This window comes from Columba livia, chromosome 7 (assembly GCF_036013475.1).
Source record: "Columba livia isolate bColLiv1 breed racing homer chromosome 7, bColLiv1.pat.W.v2, whole genome shotgun sequence".
Classification (NCBI taxonomy): Eukaryota; Metazoa; Chordata; class Aves; order Columbiformes; family Columbidae; genus Columba; species Columba livia.
In genome coordinates, this window is record NC_088608.1 from 5,889,628 (window position 1) to 5,910,135 (window position 20,508).

At 42.5% G+C, this 20,508-nt stretch overlaps 1 protein-coding gene across 3 annotated transcripts in view; it reads left to right on the top strand.

Annotated features, from left to right (window-relative positions):
* Positions 1 to 20,508, top strand: part of LOC106145853 (von Willebrand factor D and EGF domain-containing protein) — a 192,127-nt gene that overhangs the window by 45,421 nt on the left and 126,198 nt on the right. For all 3 annotated transcript variants that reach the window (XM_021296547.2, XM_065070320.1, XM_021296548.2), the window contains exons 3-6: positions 4,481 to 4,709; positions 7,253 to 7,485; positions 15,873 to 15,962; positions 17,213 to 17,348. In XM_021296547.2, the coding sequence (XP_021152222.2) occupies positions 4,481 to 4,709; positions 7,253 to 7,485; positions 15,873 to 15,962; positions 17,213 to 17,348 (688 nt within the window). The remainder of the gene's footprint in view (positions 1 to 4,480; positions 4,710 to 7,252; positions 7,486 to 15,872; positions 15,963 to 17,212; positions 17,349 to 20,508) is intronic.

Sequence of the window (20,508 nt, forward strand, 5' to 3'; positions counted from 1 at the left end):
GAGTCCAGCACCTCCCTGGGCAGCCATTCCAATGCCTGACCACTCTCTCTGTGAAGAATTGCTTTCTAATCTCCATCCTAAATTTCCCCTGGTAGAGTTTAAGCCCATGCCCCCTTGTCCTATTGCTGACTGCCTGGGAGAAGAGACCAATCCCCACCTGGCTACAACTTCCCTTCAGGTAGTTCTAGAGAGTGCTGAGCTCACCTCTAAGCCTCCTCTTCTCCAGACTAAACCAGACAGCAGCTCGCCATCCAGGACACTGCTCAAAGGCATACAGGCAAGACAGGATCTGTAGGGAGACAATTTCTTATCAGATCTACCAATACATTCAGAAATAAACAGACGGACTGTGGGCACATATGTTTTCTAGCATCGCTGGTATTGTAGCTTATTGTTCTTCCTGCTGTGTCGCTTCCACTTTGGACAAGAAAGGCTGGAGAAGGCTCCGGGGAGACCTTATTGTGGCCTTTCTGTACTTAAAAGGAGTCTATAGGGAAGATGGGGACAGACTTCTTAGCAGGGCCTGGTGTGACAGGACCAGGGGTGATGGTGTTAAACTAAAGGAGAGATTCAGGCTGGACATGAGGAAGAAATTTCTTACACTGAGGATGGTGAGATCCTGTCCCAGGTTGGCCAGAGAGGTGATTGATGCCCCATCCCTGGAGACATCCCAGGCCAGGCTGGACGGGGCTCTGAGCACCCTGAGCTGGTGAAGATGTCCCTGCTCATGGCAGGGGTGGCACTGGGGGAGATGGGAAGGGCCCTTCCCACCCAAACTGGTTTAGAGTCTATGATATTTTGCACGCCCCAGCAATAGTGTTGCCCTGCAGCCTCCATTCTGTAGATCACTTGGAGAAACCCAGCAAAGCCTGGCGTGGTCCTCACTGCTGCCTTCCCAGCAGATGAGCTGCTACCTGCCAAGAGACTTTCGAAGTTCACCCTTCTGTGGAGGCAGATGTATAATTGCTCTTCTATATTTTGGAAAGGCAACTGAATTATGGTGTGAGATTCCTGCTGCTTTATGCTGTTCTTAGAGCAGCAATGACTGTAGTTGTTGCAGATAAATGCTGTATTTTAAATGCCAATAATTTACTACCTCTGTATTCAATTTTCTGGTTACTCTCCCAAATGGCTGCCACAAAGTTTAATGCTATTTATGCCACAGGTAGTAGAACTTGAAAATTTTGGTTCTCCATGTTTCTTCTCCTAGACTTTTTTCTGTTCTAGTCTGCACCACTGGTTGAATACACGAATACTCTTTTGCTCTTGCCTTCCCATGTCTATTTTCTAATTCACAGAGGTTCATTAAGCAAATTCTTCTGACTAGCATGGGGCAACTTGCCCGACTCAGATGAACAGCATGTAGCCCAAAGCAGAAAATAAATGCATGTATGTCATAGAGCTGCCTGGAAAACAGAAATACTTGATTTATATAAAAAATCTTTCCTTGACCAGCCTGTAGTACTGTATCATAGTTTGTTACAACACCTTACTTTCTTACAGTCTGACTTTCCCCGGGTGCAAGGTCAGTCAGAAGGGTTCATTATCGCTTGTAATTTGTACACATTACATAATGAAGTATTTTGCTCTAATAGTTCCAGTGAAGGATTCGCCAGAACAAATCTATGGTGCTGCAAATCACAGTGGGGGGTTATCAGGGAGCCTGCACACAGCACTGGTGGCTGAAGTCAGTGGTGCTAATCTGTCCTTCCTCCAACACTGAAATGTCCCACAGACTTGTGATAAGGGTAAATACAAGGAGGGAGAAAATCATCGCCCTCTTAATTCAGTTTTTTGTTTTTTTTCCTCTATGTGTTAACAGGATACAGACCCACTTTTACATACGGATGGCATTTTGTCTTTTTTTTTCACATCCAGAATGCACTGGCATCTGTCTATTTACCTACAAGGCCCACAGCATAGCAGATAGATGGGTGTCTCACTAATTAATTTATCTTTTCAGCATTGCTGTGAGGCAGGGAAATACTATCACCATCTCAGCCACCCCAGCCTCTGGTTTAGAGACAATGAAGCGAGGCGCACAAGGAGTAACTGATATACCCAAGGTCAGGCAGCAGCCAGGGAAACTGAGGCACCGCTCGTGCCAGTGTGGGTGTCGTACTCCTAACTGAGCATCGCTGACGTGTTGGAGCCAGTTACACTGGTAAATGCAGAAGTGAATGGATGCAACAGCTCATTTTGAGCAGCAAAACGTCTTCTACAGAAAATGTTGAGAGCATTTTTTCAGTTTGTTCAGCCGTGGGTGCAAATAGTCCTTGTGACGCAGGTGTTTGCAGGAGACTGAGTCACCTCGAAGCAGCGAAGGTCACTTTTCAGCAACTGAATGTCAGTAAATGGTGGCAACAGCCTCCAGTGCTCTTCTGCTCTGCGCCTTCCTACTCGAATTCTTCCCAGCTTGTGGGGCTCAAAACACCAGCGAGGTGCACTCACAAATACCCGCATTTTAATGTAATTTGAAAATGATTATTCAGTCCAGCGATCTTTACCCACACATGCAGAGGCACTGAAGTCAGCAGTGACATGGAGTAAGAGGAAATTCAAGGTGCGAGTATCTCATCAAGAAGACAGCAGGAATCTGAAGCAGAGATGGCTGAGCTCCAGTTGCTGCCTCCCTCTCTGTGCTCATCCTTCCTTTGCATACAGTGCTTCTTCTCTGGGTGATGCTTCCTCCACTCTTCTGTGTTATTACAAGTGTACGCTCATAAATGTGCTTTGGAAACACGTTACTTCATATCCGATCTCACTCTCGCGGTCAGAAGTTCACCAAGATACATCAAATTCCCGACATCTGCATTTTGAACAGCTTATAAATCACCGATGTCCCTTAGAGCTGTAAATAAATAAACAGAACAGATCTCTTAAAAAGTTACACACAACATTGCTTTTACATAAAGGAAGGGATTCGTTTAAAATTCCATGGAAAACCATTTTCATGCTGATCCCCTCTTCTCATTCGCTAGCACAACAACAGCAAGCTGTCCCTCCCTGGGGACCTGCTGCGCTGGGCCAGCTCTGGTGCCTCCGGCAGGGACATGGGGACATGGGCACCCCAATGGGATGGCAGGGCCAGCCCCTCTGCTCGGATGCTGCTGCATTTCTGGGGGAAAAAACCCAGACTTTGGACAATTTTAATGGTGTCTCTCTGAAATCTTTGATTTTAGAAGCCTGACAGTAACTAGCTCCAAATGGAAAATAAACCACGTCATGCCATATGCTTTATATTTTTTTTTCCAAGTACTTTTACAGGGTGTGCACCCCCTGTTCCCCTGTCCCCCCTTTCTGGCTTGTAGAGCTCTCAGGTAAAATCCAAACTACAGGAGGGCAGTGGCGCGTGACTTCTTAAACTTATCCTTTCACTGCTTCCCCCTGCTGTCGCGAACAACGTTTGATCTTAAAAAGTGAAGCAGCAAACCCGAGCCAATGGGAAAAAATGGTGGGGTTTATTTTCAACGTGATATACAGCTAAATGTATGCAGCACCAGGAGGAAGTGCGTCCCTGGGGTGGGTCTATTAGAGATAGTTCACTATTGCTGGCTGAAGAAATGCGAAGTAACAACAGCAGTCATGCTCTGTGCAATATGACTGAATTCCGAGAGTAAATTATTGTCAGGAATTGATAACAATTTTGAAACTTTAGCTCAAATATCTGTGTGCTTTGCATAGTGGCTAACCATAGGTAATAGCGTAGAATAATGAGTTACCATTGTAATTGTATATTTTTTTAGGCTCAGGTTATAATCTCCTCACTGAGGTACGTGAATTAAAGACAGCTTCAGATAATCATGTCCCTCTGGTCAGAGCTGGGCAGGCAGAGAGGGTAATTTAGACCTGAGATGTTAACACACAGAAACCTGAAGGTCAAAAAACTCTAGAAAATTTGATCAAATCATGTATATTTTCCATATGTGTTTCATATATCCTGCGTGTGTTTTTTACCTTCAAGAATGAGGGAGAGGCTTAGGCCTCAAAGATACGTCCAGTACATGCTGGGCAGGCAGGGCAGAAGCTGTTAGGACAAGGACACCGAAGCTGTAGCTGCTTTGGAGGAAGGTGCTGGTGTAGGATGCTCTGAGCACAGCGATGTCCTGCTCCAGGGTGGTCCTCAAGTCTCATGTCAACCTTTGCTTTCTTCTGCTACAGATGAAGCACAGGTGGGAGCAGGCAGCTGATGTGGGTCCAGGTGTGCTTCTCAGGGAAGGGATCTAGCCTGTTTACATGCCTTCATCTTTTTCATGCAAAAGAATACAGGAAAATACTTTGGAATTCAGTTCTTGTGCTTTTTAAGAATTTTATCTTTGTAATGTCAACTCTCTCAATTGAGCAAATACTTTCATCCCCAACTACGCAGCCTTTTCCCTGATCCTCTGAGATCACCACATTGAAAGTCTCGTGTTTTAACGATTTTCCATGGAGTCCTACCACGTCTGCTGTGATTGGTTTCTTTTGTGTGCATCCCCAGATGAATAAATGTGGGACGCAAGCTCCGGTGTGGCTGTCGCTGAAGTCTGAATCCCTGCCGGTTCCCGGGGAGAGCAAGCGGCTCACAGCCTGTGCGACCTGGCAGGTCTCCTTTGCGGGCACCAAGGACTGCTGCCTGTTTCGGATACCCATCACCGTCAGGAACTGCGGCGAATTCTTTGTGTATCTCCTGCAGCCTACTCAAGGATGCATGGGCTACTGCGCGGAAGGTGAGGATCGGTAAAGTATTTATCAATAAGACTGTGTGTTCAAAGGTCCTGGTATTGCAATGCACATCTCGGTGACCTTGCGAGTCAAGCATCGCTCCCAGTAAGATGCAGACCATGTAGAAAATAAATCAGTCGTGTTCCAAGGTGTTCCTGAGGAACAGCTATTATTACCAGAGCAAAATGTAATCTGTTGTGTGTTACTGAAGTGTTCTTTGCTTGGTTACAGTTCACATGTAACCTTTCCTTCTGTTTTTGGCTCCACTTTGGCTTGAAGTTGCACAGTGAGTGGGGGCATCTTAGTCTTATTGAGGCACCGTGTCCAGGATACTGTATCTAAGGTCTGTTCTTATCTTCAGTAATCCAGCATCCCCCCCAAAAAAGATAAATCTGAAACTCTGGAAGGGAAAAAAAAACAACAAACCAAACCAACAATCTGATAACATCTTTTCCATGACATTTATATAATTACTCTCGTCAGAAATAATTTTCAGCCTACTACAAGAGATCTAACCTCTGCTCGGTAGCTAGGAAACAAAGGAATAGCAGAAAGCAATTGCTCGCTCAGTTAAACCTTCTGAACTTTGGAGCATGTTCAGGTGCATATAGATTTAGTCAGAAAAGAGTTCTTTCTCAAAAGGAAAAATTACGTTTATATTTTCCTATCAGCATTTTTGGACAGAGACATGACACACTGAGAAACTAGGGTTGTCACCTTTCAATCAGGCAAAAATCAAGCTTAAGTAAATTTTAAAGAGATATCTGTTTTCTTATCTTTATCAATATTTCAACATTCGCACATGAGGAATAAAGAGGAAAAAAAGGCTCAAAGAAAGTGAGATTAATTCATTGTTTGAAATAAAAAATATCCACTAAAATAAATGGAAGTGCTCTTTAATTTCCATCATTCTTTCTCAGAAATGACTTTTTAAGTGAATACAATAATTTTCCAGTTTAAGCTCAGCTTTTTTAAGAGCTATAAGATTTCCACTACCTTTGTTTGAAGAATTTTTTACCAATACCTTTTGGGCGATTAGTTTTGTCCTTTCTGTTGATCCATTCCTGTTTAATAATGTAAATCCAGCCGCCTTTTTCATAAAATACAATTTGTCCCTTCCAATCTATCCCAAACCAATGACCTTCTGCCCTTTCCTTACCGCTGCTCTTGACGCTTTCACCTCTTCCCTACGCATTTCAGTGACGTCCAAGCTCTCCCGAGTCTTTGACTTGTTGTCTGTAGCGTGTTTTTGCGGTATCATGTACTGGATGGAGAACATCCAAAGCTGAGGTTCTTTACGGGGGGTTGTTAACTCACTGTCCTTAAGCCAGCAATGATCTTTGCACCACAGGAGCCTCCACACAGCCCCAGAGCTGGGCCCAGCTGGCACCATCACGGCTTCTTGCCAGGGTCGATCCCCCAGCTCAGGAACACGACACCGCTCAGCACTTCTTAGCTGCAAAACCAAATGAATTTAAAGCTTCACAGCCTGGCAGAAAGGACACGGCTGGGAAAAGCGGTGTACGTGCTTGCAGTTCTGCTCACATCCTCCCCGGAGCTCATCACCCAACTTTGTCCTTCTGGAATAATTTCCTGCAGAAAGTCACGATGCGAGGCACAGTTTGAGGCAGTTTCCCTCAGAAACAGAAGAGAAGGACATAAACAACTGGCCCTTATTCATATTTTAAGTAACTTGTTTCTTTTGCTTACCTCTTGTTATTTGCCCTGGACAGATGTTAACATATTGGCTCTTCATTCTGCTATAACAACCTCATGCCTTACTCTCTTGGGTTTCCACAATATTTTCTACTCTCCTCCAAAAAAGTTACTTAGTTTATCCTTTCAAAGCACTGGAACCAGCTTCATGTTCTGTTTGAGTCCTGGTCTCCAGAGATGAAAGAACATCATCCTAAAGTCTTAGACATCTTTTTGTTTCTACTTTCTAGGTGAATTTAATAGGAATAAAAGTCTGAAGCCTATAGAAAGCAAGCGGTATTTTTAGAGCAGTGGCATTACTCTGGGCTGAAAGAGAATATATTGAGCAAATTCAGCCTAAGAATGTCCCAGAACAGCCTGGAAAGGATCTTCAGAGCATGGCAGTATGGGCTGGATGCTCTCTGGGAGTCTGTTTACCTCTGCAACATAATTATTTCTGGTATCTCTTCTCTACTTATTGCAAAACTTGGATCAAAAGGCTGTGCTTCAGGGGAATGCAAAGCTAATGGCTTTTGCCAGAGTAATTAATTTGTATTAATCTGAATGCTTCATTTCAATAACATTTCTCATACTGAAAAAAAACCATAAAACCCAAACACAAAAAACCCAGGTCAAATATAACAACAGTGGGCAGTCAGTAATCTGCACACACTTAACAACTTTTGTATTTAATATTAAATACATCTTGCTTACATAGCCAATAATCAAACCGCAAGAATATAAAATGTCTTGCTCCTCCCATGTCTAGTAATATCGAAATATTCTTGTTGAGTGAACAACTGTAATATTACAATAACATTTTGTGCTACACTCTTTTGTTTCTTCCTTCCAGAAAAACTCACAAGCCTGGCTTTGCAACCGGTGATAAGTCCAGAGCTTGTGCAAGGTCGTGTCCAGCTCAAGTGCAGTTACCGCCGTCCCTCCTCCAGGCCCCCGCCGTGGTACGTGGTGCTCTGGTCACGTCTATCCCCTGCTGGCAAGAAGGAGCAGATTCAGCGTGACACCACGCTGCAGTCGTTTTCCTACGTGGAGATGAACGGTGTGAACCTCAGACTGGGAGACACGGTAATGCCACCCCGCCTTCCGCAAAAAAGGTCAAACACTAAGGGGGATCAACCCCTTTCCTTACGTCTTTGTTGTGTTTTCATTAGTAGTGTTTCTCACTCATTATACTTACAACTACTGCAGAAAAACAATACTGAAACTGTTTTGCAACAGGATTATTAAATAGCATTTAGCAGCTTCAGGATCTGTAACATTTCTTTGAATTGCAGCGAGTTCACAGAAGCTATCCATCTTACTATTTTCTAAAGGCAACTTGAATATTTGCACTTACATTACAGCTTGAATGCCATGAAGTTGGTATGAGTAGTAGGGTATGAGAGGGTCCAGCGCAGGGCAACGAAGATGGTTAAGGGAGTGGAGCACCTCCCTTATGAAGAAAGGCTGAGGGAGCTGGGTCTCTTTAGTTTGGAGAAGAGGAGGCTAAGGGGGGACCTTATTAATGTTTATAAATATATAAAGGGTGAGTGCCATGAGGATGAAGCCAGGCTCTTCTCGGTGGCAAACAATGTTAGGACAAGGGGTAATGGGATCAAGCTGGAACACAAGAGGTTCCGCTTAAATTTGAGAAAGAACTTCTCAGTGAGGGTGGCAGAGCCTGGCCCAGGCTGCCCAGGGAGGTTGTGGAGTCTCCTTCTCTGGAGACATTCAAAACCCACCTGGACATGTTCCTGTGCGACCTCACCTAGGCGTTCCTGCTCCAGCAGGGGCATTGGACTAGATGATCTTTTGAGGTCCCTTCCAATCCCAAACATACTGTGATACTGTGATACTGTGATACTTGTGCCTGAGCCAATTTTTGCTCAGTATTTTTGTATCTTGCAGAAGTGAGAATTTGCGGCAGAGGCAGGCACAGCTGTGTGTGCTCACTCATTTTCATACTCATGGACCGGAGACACAATAACATCTTTTCACAGAAAGGAAAGACGGTACATTTTGAAACAGAGGGAGGTTTATTTTATTGTCTTTTTCATGGTGCTCTGCCTCTCTGATTCCAAATTCTTGGTTCAATAGCATACTGAAAGATAGAGTTCATTACAAAACAATCTTTAAGAAGTATATTTGATGGCTTACATAGCAGTACAGATCTAGTTTCAACAACAACAACAAAACAGAAGCCAATACAAGATGTGAAAAAATTGACTTGTGTATGAATTCCTGGACTTTCATGGTACAGGAACAAGACTTTTAAAGTTAAATTAGGTTCATAACTTCTACAGGCAGAGAGCCATTAGTGATGCTACAGCGATCTGAAAGAATAAACAGGGATAATAGCCTTGTGTTAAAAGTAGGCTGGAAATAGTCCTGGCATTTTGCAGCTCTTCTTTGAGATATTTAAGATATTTAAGAAATGTGAATAAGCCTTTTCCAGCTCTTGAAAGGATGAGTCATTTATAACAGTAGCACAATCTAGACAGCTTTTTCTCATTTCTCCTCGTAATTATGCCTTCTGAGTTCAGAATCTGACTGATGCTGCCCTCACTTATATTGTTACATGAGGAAGACAATTCTGCCAGTTTAAGACAGGTTTATGTTATGAAGAGATATTTTCACCAAAATAATTTCACTTGCAATCACTTTAAATCTAGTTCTAACAATCCTAAGGGATTCCGAGGAAATATAGTTCTGTTAACTAGTAGCATCACCAAATCTTTATAAGACCATTTTTATTATCTTAAGTTTTCAGTAAGCCCTTCTTTGTCCTCTGCTGAAACTACATGTTTAATTTAGTGGGCTTAGTGAGACTAAAATATCCTCTTCCTTGTGAGATTTTTTTAAAGGTCTTCATGGCCTATTTGACTAATTATAATTATCCATAAATCATCACTGGTGATAACCAAGCAATGAATCCTCAGCTCTAACTGAGAATTAAGTTTTACTTAATAAAGATTAAAAAAAAAAGCATTTTGCTGTGTTTGCTACCCTGTAAGTGTCACAAAAGGACAGACAATGAATTGGGGGCACTTTCCAGGTCTCCTTCCCCTTCTCCATGCACAGACCAGCAGTAACATCCCCAGGGCGTCCGGGGGGCATTCAGAGCAGAATTTGTCCTCTTCAGATGAAGAATTTGCAGCATTTTGAAAACTGCTTGCTTGTGTTGGACCTACTCTTTGCCTGCCTGCACATAGCCCCTGAACTTGGCCTCAGTGCTTTTATAGCCTGAAATCAGCTTCTTCTCTTTTAATTTATCTATACTATTTTTTATCTGTCAGAAAGTCTGCAGGTAATAGGTTAGTCACATAATTGAATATCTATTGATATATTCTAATATGCAGTTGAGAAGAGTTGAGATTTACTGGCCAACAGTTCTGAACTTGTATTGACTAAACAACCAGTTATTTTTTAATAGCCACCACATGTGCTTTTCTTCCCCATGTTTGGGCTCCAATTTTGTTATTTCAGACAGTAATGTTGGCAGCATAATGTTCATGAAACTATGGCAGCCTTAAATAAATCTGTAACATAGCACAATTTCTATATAAATGCTGAAAGTAGCCTACTCCATCTAATATGAAAATCCTGGCATTCCTACGCCTTATTTATGTGATAGTGACAGAGGTCATTTCATTCCTTGAGGCAAAGACATCTATAAATTATAGTGGCACACTGTGAGTAATGAGTTATGCTAAGAAAGGAAGGTGTTTAGAAGAAAACCGTGCAGATTTGCTCAGCACAGCAATCCAAAAGTTCATACAGCGAGGAGTAATTGTCACCCTATATAAACTATGATGCGCGTTTAAGTAAAGCCTTGCCTTTCTGAGCTGCGTCCTACAAGCGGCTGCTCTGCATGGCACTCTGCAACAGCAGAAGAATAGACCTCAGCCAAAAAAAGAACATGTAATTTAGTGCCTCTATATATACAAATAACTCATTTTCACTCATAAGAGAAGATGAATGAAAATTCCCCCTGCTTAAATACTAGTCCCATCCCAACCACTGGACTTTACAAAGTCAACAACAGGAAGACCTGCCTATTTGTAGATCACACCTGAGTTTATAATTTCTCTCTAAACCTTTAGGTAGGAAATGAGGAGCATCCCTGCAGAAACAGAGCTCTGGGTAGACTTGAACAGAGATTCTAAACCTGAAAGGGTCAGAGAGATGATGAGAAAACTCTGCAGCTGATGAGACACCTCACTCCTATCCTGGGAAAATTTCCTTCCTTAGTCGATGAATGACCCACAGTCAACCTCCACAGGCTGTTTGCCCATTTGGCAATGGGAAAGGGCTGATTTCTTTATAGATGGTGTGTAGCAGAGTGACCGGAGCTGGACACCCGCAGTGCCAGGTCACACTGCTGCACCACAGAACCTCTAAGGTCTAGTTTACTAACTAACTCAAAGTCAGACTCTCCCTACTTTCCCCTTCCTGCTGACCCTTCTGGAAAGCCTTTCCAGAGACTCTGTGCCTACCCCTCTCTGCAAATACCTACAGCCACATCATTTCTTCAGGCTAATGAGAACTACTTTTTTTCCTTGGCTTCCCTAGAAATGCCATCCTTCGGCTCTGCTCATCCTTTGCTCTTTTCACCAAGGCTGTAAAACAAAACTCCCTCCCCAGCTCCCAGCCGAGTGACTCCTTGAAGCTTCTCTAACCCCGGCCCATTAGTGTTTAATAGAGCAGAGGATGGCAGCTCGGAGGCCCTGACAGCCATCGCCGGGCCCCCTTTCACCTGGCGCCATTGATTGCGGCCCCAGCCTGCCTTCTGACATGGGTGATAGAGCTAAGAGGGCAGATCCAATCCCAGTGTTAATAGAATTCATCACCCACAGCTCAGGCACCTCCACCTTGAGAACAGCACACAGACTGCCCTGCCCAGCAAATGGGAAGAAGTAGGGACCTCTAGATGGTACCTCATGTTGAGATGGGAGCTTCCCACACAAACTGCTGATCAGAGCAGCATTCCTGAGTCCCCACGGCCCGCAGGCAGTTGGATGTCCAGGTCAGGAAAGCGCCTCCATCCTAACTTTTAATCCAGACCTTCAAGTGCTACTCAAATGCACCTGGCTGTATGTGGTCTTTGAAAGATCACTACCAGTAAAGTAAGTATTTCAACTTTAAACCATTGCTGTTGTCACTGTGGGGGCTCTGACACTACAATACAGCTCAAGTCCTTGCTGGAGAGATGGGAACGGTCCTCCCAGCATGTCCGAAGGGAGCAGCTCAGCCCCACGGCACAGGCTGCACTAGGAGAGGAAGCAGAGACCAGCATGTCCATTTGCATATATTCACTGGTGACTATTTAGGTGAAACACGTGAGTTTTCACCCAAACGGGAAGACCCAAACCTCCTTATTTTGAGGACGTTCTCCCCTGGGACACTGTTGAGATCAGCAACAGCACCATTTCTGCCAGTGCCTTGAGAAGCATCCATCTGAGGTTGGCCCTTCTGAGAGCTCCTGAAATTATCTAGCAAATCTAAGAGCCTTCAGGGGTACCTGAGTGATGAGCAGGGATGGGTTTTGATCACTAAACAAGCATCTCCTGTTTTGCCTTTGGGAACCCAACCCCTTATCTGGGCAGAGCCAGGAGGGGCTGATGAAACTGGAGGCACGGCCGTGCTGATGTACCAGCCAGCATCCCCCTCCGTGCCCCCACCTCTGCGCTCGCCGCCTTTGAAGATGCCAACAAACGTGAATAGGAATTTCTTTGAGCTTTTCCGTCTCTGCCCTTGGCCTCGTGTCTCTCACTACATGCTCAAGCTGCCACAGATGATCCCCGCGCTACATTCAGCAGTAATTAGGGGCAGGGAAAAGGGTGAAACTGGAGGTGGTTTTATGTTTGAAATGAGTACAAACAACTGATTTGGGTGAGCTCTGGGTTCTGAGAGCTCTGAAAAAAACACAGTATTTTGATGTGCAAGTTGTTAGAGGGAAATTTGCCAGAGATTGTGACAGGTCCTAGGATTGAAATACCCTCCCAAATTGTCTGCCAGAGCTACCCGACGCCCACCAAATTAATTACTTTTAGCTAAATGTGCTGTTCACGGGGTTCACAGCAAAGTGGGAAGGAACCTAAATGAGTCCACTTAAGGGTGGAAATCTCCAACACACGGGGAAGAAGTAACTTCTTAGCTACCAGCACCTTTTTCTATCAGAATTTTGTGCCTAGAAGTAGTTTTCCACCCTATGGGATGATCTGCGAGCGCACAGGGGGAAGGGATCAGCCCACAGCCAGAAGCAATGCAGTCATCCTGTCCGAGGGCACCCTTACATTTCTGCCCCTTTAGAAGGGATGATTAAAAAATATAATTTGATTTTTTTAACAGATACGATGAGTTTGTGGAAAAATACTGCCTAACCTGTCACAGCCATCAGCATACTGCTGTCAGTGATGCTTTTATCTCTGTGCTTTAAAAGGGCTGCATCCTGAGATGGCGGGGGGAGAGAGAAGAGAAAGAAAAAGTTGATTACCGAACTGGAGAAAAAGAGGCAGTATTTAGCTGAAGGCAAAAAAAAACCCTCCTCAGAGTGACTATCATAATAATTATATGACAAACTGTCAACCTGTAGCTCAGTAGCCGATGAACATATCTGCTGATTGTGAAGTGAAGTGTGCACCTAACAAAGTAAAGACACTACAAGGGGAGGAGTGATATAAAAGACAGAAATAAAATGTAACTGATGACGGCTGTCCGTACTTTTCAAATTTGCAAAGTTTGTGCTCATCTCCAAAAGTGCCAAAGACAGAACCAGAATGGACTGATAGTCTAAGAATATCCCGGTGTATCGCTAAAGAATAATTTTTGATTTTAGCGTTCAGTGCTTTATCAATAAAATATAGCTCTGAAATATATATGTGAGAAAATACAATGCTCGCAGGGAATGAGGCTGCGTTCTGACATTTCCCAGGATGTCACTTAGGGGAAGATCACCAGGAGATGCCTCTGCCGGCGCCGGTGCTCCTGCTGCCTCTCATTACAGCTCCTCCTGGGCAGGAACGCTCCACATGCTGTGCTCAGAGGGAAGTCTCCCTGGGAATATATTTTGGTAAAATGCTTTGAAGCCAGAATTGCAAACAGCCCGGCAAGGGTAAATATAATATCTGCAATGCAGGTGCATTGGGTTTGCTCAATGTGCTCTGCAAAGGGATTGGTTTTGTGGCTCAGGTTTGAGCGTTTTGTTTTCACTAAGGGGAATACGCGTTATCTGAACTCTTGCTTTGTTGTCACCGCCTCGTCAGATCCCGATTTTGCAGCCTCTCCCGGTGGCAGCTGCAGGGGAAGCAGCAGGAGGAAGATCAACACTCGTGTTCTGCCTTCCCCGCAGAAGAACTTTTTTGAAAACTCCGTAAGCTGAACAGGAGCCTTTAGGGAGTGCTTGCAGATAATAAATATCAAGCGATAACAGGGGCTTATTACCTGGAGGAGACACCGGCTTGTTCTCCTTCTGAGGCAAACTGGCTAACTAGGAGATATCTGAAGGAAATTTTAACTGTAAAGTATCTCTGCGAGGCATGTGTCTTTTTTTCCCCTAGTACATCCAGTACAACCTCATGGCTTCCATCCAGTTAACGTAACAAATAACACTATTTTCACTGGGCCAAACTGGCTGGAGCTGGCAGCAAAAGGATGAGAAGTTTTAGGAAGGTAAAAATGGCCCACAAGGGCCGTAAATCTGGGACTGAGCTGAGCTGGAAATGATCCACCTGAAGAGCACAGAAAACTTGAGTTTTCCCACAGCCGTACAAATGATGCTGTTTTGCTGGTGGGGCTTTTTTGTTCTGCACAAATGAGTTAGGAGGAGTCTTCAGTTTTGAAAAAACTCATGACTTGATGGTAATGAAGAGAGATTTTTAGAATGGTAAAAGAAATATTCCAATGTGCTATGCAACTCATGCCCATACAAACAACAAAGGGCAACAAAGATGCTGACGGGAGTGGAGCATCTCCCGTGTGAGGAAAGGCTGAGGGAGCTGGGGCTCTGGAGCTGGACAAGAGGAGACTGAGGGGTGACTCATTCATGTTTACAGATATATAAAGGGTGAGTGTCAGGAGGATGGAGCCAGGCTCTTCTGGGTGACAACCAACGATAGGACAAGGAGTAATGGGTTCAAACTGGAACACAAAAGGCTCCACTTAAATTTGAGAAGAAACTTCTTCTCAGTGAGGGTGACAGAGCCTGGCCCAGGCTGCCCAGGGGGGTTGTGGAGTCTCCTTCTCTGCAGACATTCCAACCCGCCTGGACACCTTCCTGTGTAACCTCATCTGGGTGTTCCTGCTCCATGGGGGGATTGGACTGGATGAGCTTTCAAGGTCCCTTCCAACCCCTGACATTCTGTGATTCTGTAAACATGGGAATATCCTGGTTTTGAGCCTGTTTTGCTGCTACTGATCATGATGGTTGTGCTTGAGCCGGCATGTGAGAGCTACCAAGATCAGCAAGGCCAGTGAGTGATGCTGGAAAATCCATCCAAAAGAGTTTATCGCAACAAAAAATAAACTGGATCGGTCCAATTCCTTCTCACGGGTTACGTGAGGCTCAAAAAAGGCAGCAGCTCTAAATATGCCATCTGACTATTTGGAATTGATTTAGTGTGTCACAATCTGTTACTCTGCTTCCGAGAAGAGACCGGAAAAAAATAATCCAGAAGTACAGTTTCAGAGGCTATTGTCATTTGCTTTAAGGAAAATTTCTGTAGTTTAATCTTATGATCCTAGAAATGATGTTAGCAGTTTGGGTTTTCTGAAACCAATGAAACATTAAGATGGCAGATGGTGCGCGGGGCTCAGCAGAGATAAAGGTTGCGTGACTGTGCTAGGAATAAAACATCAGTAGCCTGGTACATTGTGTTTGGTGGAGTTTTTTAGTTTGAAGGAATATTTATTTTATATATATACATATATAGATAGATATATATAACAGTATAAGCCCTGTAGGCATCATCTTTTATAATGCAATAAGGAAAAAAAAAAGGAGCTTCTTATATTGCTGAGACTGGATGACTGTCAAACTAATTTAAAGAAAACAACCTGCTTACAAACATGGTACAGAGAGAGGATATTTGATCCAGTGGCCAGGCTGAACTCTGGGATCCCAGGGGCTAATGTCATACTCCTGGCAGTAATGTCTATGAACAATGTAATTTTCCCTAAATAAAACGAGTTAATATCGCTAACCGATGTGTTGAAAAACACCAGAAGAAAACACACTGTAAGCATTCAGTGTTATTAACTGTTGAGACAGAAGCCATGTTCTCAGCTTATTAAATGCATCAAAAATTCTTCCAAATCTCAAGATTTATGCACAAATATTTTTAATGCCGAAGCCCCAAAAAATCTGCTTCAATGGTAGAAAAAAAAGAAAAACCTCAAGAACCAAGATCAACAGGAAGATGCATAATTATTTTCCTTCAGGAAAAGCTACAGCATACGCTGTTTATTTCTTACAGGTCTTTTGCACTGTCACTGCCTTTTCCAGGGACGTTCCTGAGCCACAGTCATTGCCTGAAGAGAGCAAAGGTTTCTATGCTGGGATTAAGGTAACGCTGATGTCCCCGATTGTCCAATGTATCCCCCAGGGAATATTTATACATTATGTGACCTGCTCTGAAAAACAAGATGCAGAAATACAAGCCTTGATCATCACAACCAGTGCTGCTTCTATGTTCACTTTGAGAAAATGTCCTAATAAATTACGTGGCTTTCAGTCAGATTGTAAAATGCCCTATAGCACCCATCAGCATCATCAGGATGGTGTTGACACTAATGTACACTAATGTAAATACAGCCCAGAGTACTCTGGTGGTTATGTACAACGAACACACACCTACAAGGACAAGGATGTAGAATTTTGTTGGAACTAAAGCAGAAGTAAATTAAGACAAAAACTAATTTTTATCCATCATATTCATATGGTTAGGCACTACAAAAACCAAATGGTTGAAGATAAATTCATGTTGAGTGCAAAAACCAGGTCTAATTCCACTCTAGGATAAGACTGTAGTCTGGCGGTCCAGGAGAATTTGAGATCTTCTGAGTATCTGAGCTTTATGCCTCCATGAATGGTGTTTGAAAAATCTGGCAGCCCATTCTGTGTGATGTTTGAAGAACAGTTTCATATTTTTAAGAAATGTCAGGAATTTCCCAGGGAAGGGAAATTCCCATCTCTGAGTGGCTCTGAGTGCTGTTTCTGATCTGGCCCCAGGAGAACAGATACACAGAAGCAGCACAACCTGAGCCACCCAAGATCTTAATTTATTATATACAGAGAAATCACTGTTCCTCCTATGGCAGGGAAGGGCAACTGGGTGAAAATTGCACTTACTTTGCACCTGGGGCAGAATACAAACACAGAGTCCACAAACACAACGGCAATGCCGTACTTCAGGCCATGAATATTGCTGGTGTTTCTCTTAGTGCATTGAATAGGAGCTCCTTTTAACCAGGGATTTAAAAAATGATTAAATTATATGGTATCACGCTATTTTCAGACTCAATGAAAGCCTTTTTTGAGATTAGGAGATAGGAAGCAATTAGACACTGTTTATGACAACTGCAAACATTTTCTTAATTAGCAAGAATGTGATTTTAACAACAATTTTACCTTTGGAAAGTTGAAGAACATTATTCTGAAGATTATTATTTCTATGAGGATTATTATGAAGATTATTGTTATTTTACAAGCAATTATGTCTTTTCATAATTGATTAAAAGACTTCAACAGCTCATAAATATCAGTATTGCCTAATTAATCTGTCAAAATGATCTAAAATTATTTTCTTATTTCCAGTTTGTACCAGAATCGTTACAAATTGCAGAGGATGGCACAGAGTATGTTTTGACCATTCTGAGTACTGTACCCATTGTCTGTCCTGGGCACGATGAGTCCTGTAAAATTACTTTACAGCTAAGTACTGAGGATTTGGGTAAGAGTTTTGTGTATCGGCATCGAATCAATGTGATTATTTTTTCATGTAGTTATGTTACAAAGAATTCCAAGAGAAATTATACAACTTAAATACCAACAAAGGGCAGAAGCCATAAAATCAACAAACTAGGCCATATATTTGTTTGCAAAATAAAATAAGATGATAATATCATTCAGGTTTTTGAGAAAAAAAAAATCTGACTGGAAATAGCCTGAATGGTCATCCATTGGGACTTATGGATGAAATAACTATGAATAGAAGAAGTTATTTTAAATTCCAGGAGTATAAAGTTCTATTTTAAGTTTTTGAAGAAGCAATGGTCTTAGCTAGAATAATTTCATTATCAATAAGAAGCTCACCTGCAGATTTATTATTCACTAGATGTGTTCTGAAGCCTTTTTTCTTTCTTTTGCTGGCTTACAGCTTTTGTCTAACTTAATGTAGAAGAGAAAGAATCATTCCTATGCTTATATATTCTGCTTTTTCTAGAAGTAAGTTTTACTTGAAAACATTGACAACGTCACTTGGAAAATTCTTGTCCTTTTAATCAGTAAATGGTTCCTTCAGGTTAATCTGGTGGAATATTGTGCCTAACCAAGGGGAACATAAATATATATTTACTTTCTATGTGTGCTAAATGAAACACCCAACCCTTTTTCTAACAAGACATTTATTTATCTTCCATAAGTGACTCATTGAGAAAAATATTTAGAAATAGGATTACAACCAAAGTTTCTCTATCCACAAAAAGCGAGTTAAAAAAAACCCCAAAAAATTGGCAAAACCCAGTTAATTCCTGCTATTTCTCCCTTTCTAAACCCCTCTCCTTTCTCTCCTCATCCTCAGCTATGTGCTTAGACAGAAGAAAAAATAATTCAAATGGTATCGTAACACAATGATCTTAAACTGAACGGTACCTTATGGTTCCAGCAGCTGTGTTGGTCCCGCTCATGGTGTACTTTGCATTTCTCCACGGCTCGGTGCTGCTGTGTTCTACCTATCGCTCTGGGCTTGGAGTCCCTCCTGGTCCATCAGGCAAACAGCCGCTGAGCTCACGGGAAGAGATTTCTTTAGATATCAAGGTAGCTCAGAATGTGAGCTGGTGTGTGGTGGGATGTCCCCACAGCCTCCAAGCGACAGACACCTATCGCTTATGAAGATCAAATAAGAACTGGTCACATAAGCCATTAAGGTTTTTTTTTTTCATCTTACGTTTTCTCGGGCATCAATAAAGCCTGTCAAAATCTCAGTGACTATCAATGCGTGGACCAGGAGATCCCAGTGCGGGAGGCTGGGTTCCACAGATCAGACCCAGGCTGACCCCTTGGCCAGGGTCTTCTCCAGCCCCCAAATGTGCATTTGACTGGGAGAAAGAGGGAAGGCAAGATTTCCAGCAGCAGCTTTTTTTTCAGGCTGTCAATGGGCTCGATGTGTTGGTGCCAAGAGGTCCCGGGATGGAAGCACAACTCAACCAATTAACTAATCTTTGAAGGAACTTGTCACCAAAGTGGAAAATTCCCGTTAGTTTTAATCAGCTCATTTCTGCAGCATAAACTACTAACCAGCTCTAGCCCTTGACTGCTCCATCCTGGGGCTATTTTTTTGGATGACACTTGGGCTGTTTGTGATCAATTGAGAGATATCTACATACACTTGAGTATCTGCTGCTGGGTGTTTGCACGTCTGGTTTGTGCTTTTATTGTCTGTAGGGTCTGTTAGTTTATCTGAAGGAACACTGCGGGCTTCTGAAAAACATAATGTTGGCCACAGCGTTATAAATTGAAAATTCAAAAAAAAAATAGCTGAGATTCGTTTAGACTGAATACATTAACTGACAAGCTCCTTGTCTGACTGAATCCATAGAACAACACTGTTGTGCTAATTATGTAGGGAATAAGTGATAAGAAAGCTAATTACAAGCACAGAAATATCTCTCTAAGTTCAGACAATATCATAATGAATGCCAAGGCACAGCAGAGCCACTGGAGTTCGGCTTCTGTTAAGTTTATCATTACTGTTTTGACAAGATGATTTTCTTTGATTCTAAACTTTTGTTCTGGGTTGCGAGCACAGCTCGTGGGGCTGTGATGGCAATAACTATTCCTCATGGAAACCTCCAATTTAATTGAATCAAGAACCTTGAAAATGAGCCAGGACTTTTCTATAAGATGTGAGGCAGCCTTTAAGGATTCAGAAGGAGAGATAATATGCTATTAATATTTGTAGGTTTTTAGTTCAGTTCCTATAGAACTCTGCAGGGTTAATTTATATTCTATTTTATAAGTCTTTTCCACGACGAAAATTTGATCATGGTAGAAATACTATCTTCAAGTACTTGAATGTCATCTCCTATAAATTATTAAGCAATTTTACAAATGGGAAAAATGAAATGAAAATTTGATATTTTCATATTAGATTAATTCAATTTACGCCATTTCCAGAACTGTGTTCTTTTCAGATGATAATTGTTGTTCTGGGACAGAAAACTAAATACTTAGCACAAACGAGAGAAGTGGACACCACTAGTACTGAGCCTAGAAGAGGTCCCTTTAGGAAAGATATGATGTGCAGAGGCAGAGCTGAATGAATGACTCAGGTTGTCATTGCCATATTGATTTTATCACCACCCATCACAGATACTTACATAGCCACTTCCACCATAGCTTATTACTTTTCCACATCCTTTCAGTGAATTTATCCTCATAGTGACTCCGAGAGATAGAAATGAAACTGCCATCACTTTACAGGTTGGAAAGTAAAGCATTGTAACCTAGCTAAAATACAAATACAAACCTGCTGCATTTGCCTTCCTGTCATGGATCCAAAGTTCACGAAAAACTGACTCAAGAACCTTCCCTTTCCAGATCAAGAATTCTGTTCTGAGTTGTTTTGGTTTTTTTTTATATATTAACTAACTCCAGCTTATAATAAAGGTAGTGAAAGATAAATGTTTTCCAGAAACACAGACTCATCTCTTTCTTTGTCATGAGAACTACTTTTCTTCATTCCCTGGGCATGGACCCATAAAGATAAGACTGTCATTCCAGAAAGATTAGCACTTGTGGAAAGAAAAGCACCACTGAGTCTTAGCAAACTGTCTACAGCAGGGGAAAAAAAAACCCACAGTAAAATGTGCAGAGAAATGCCAGATTGAGTC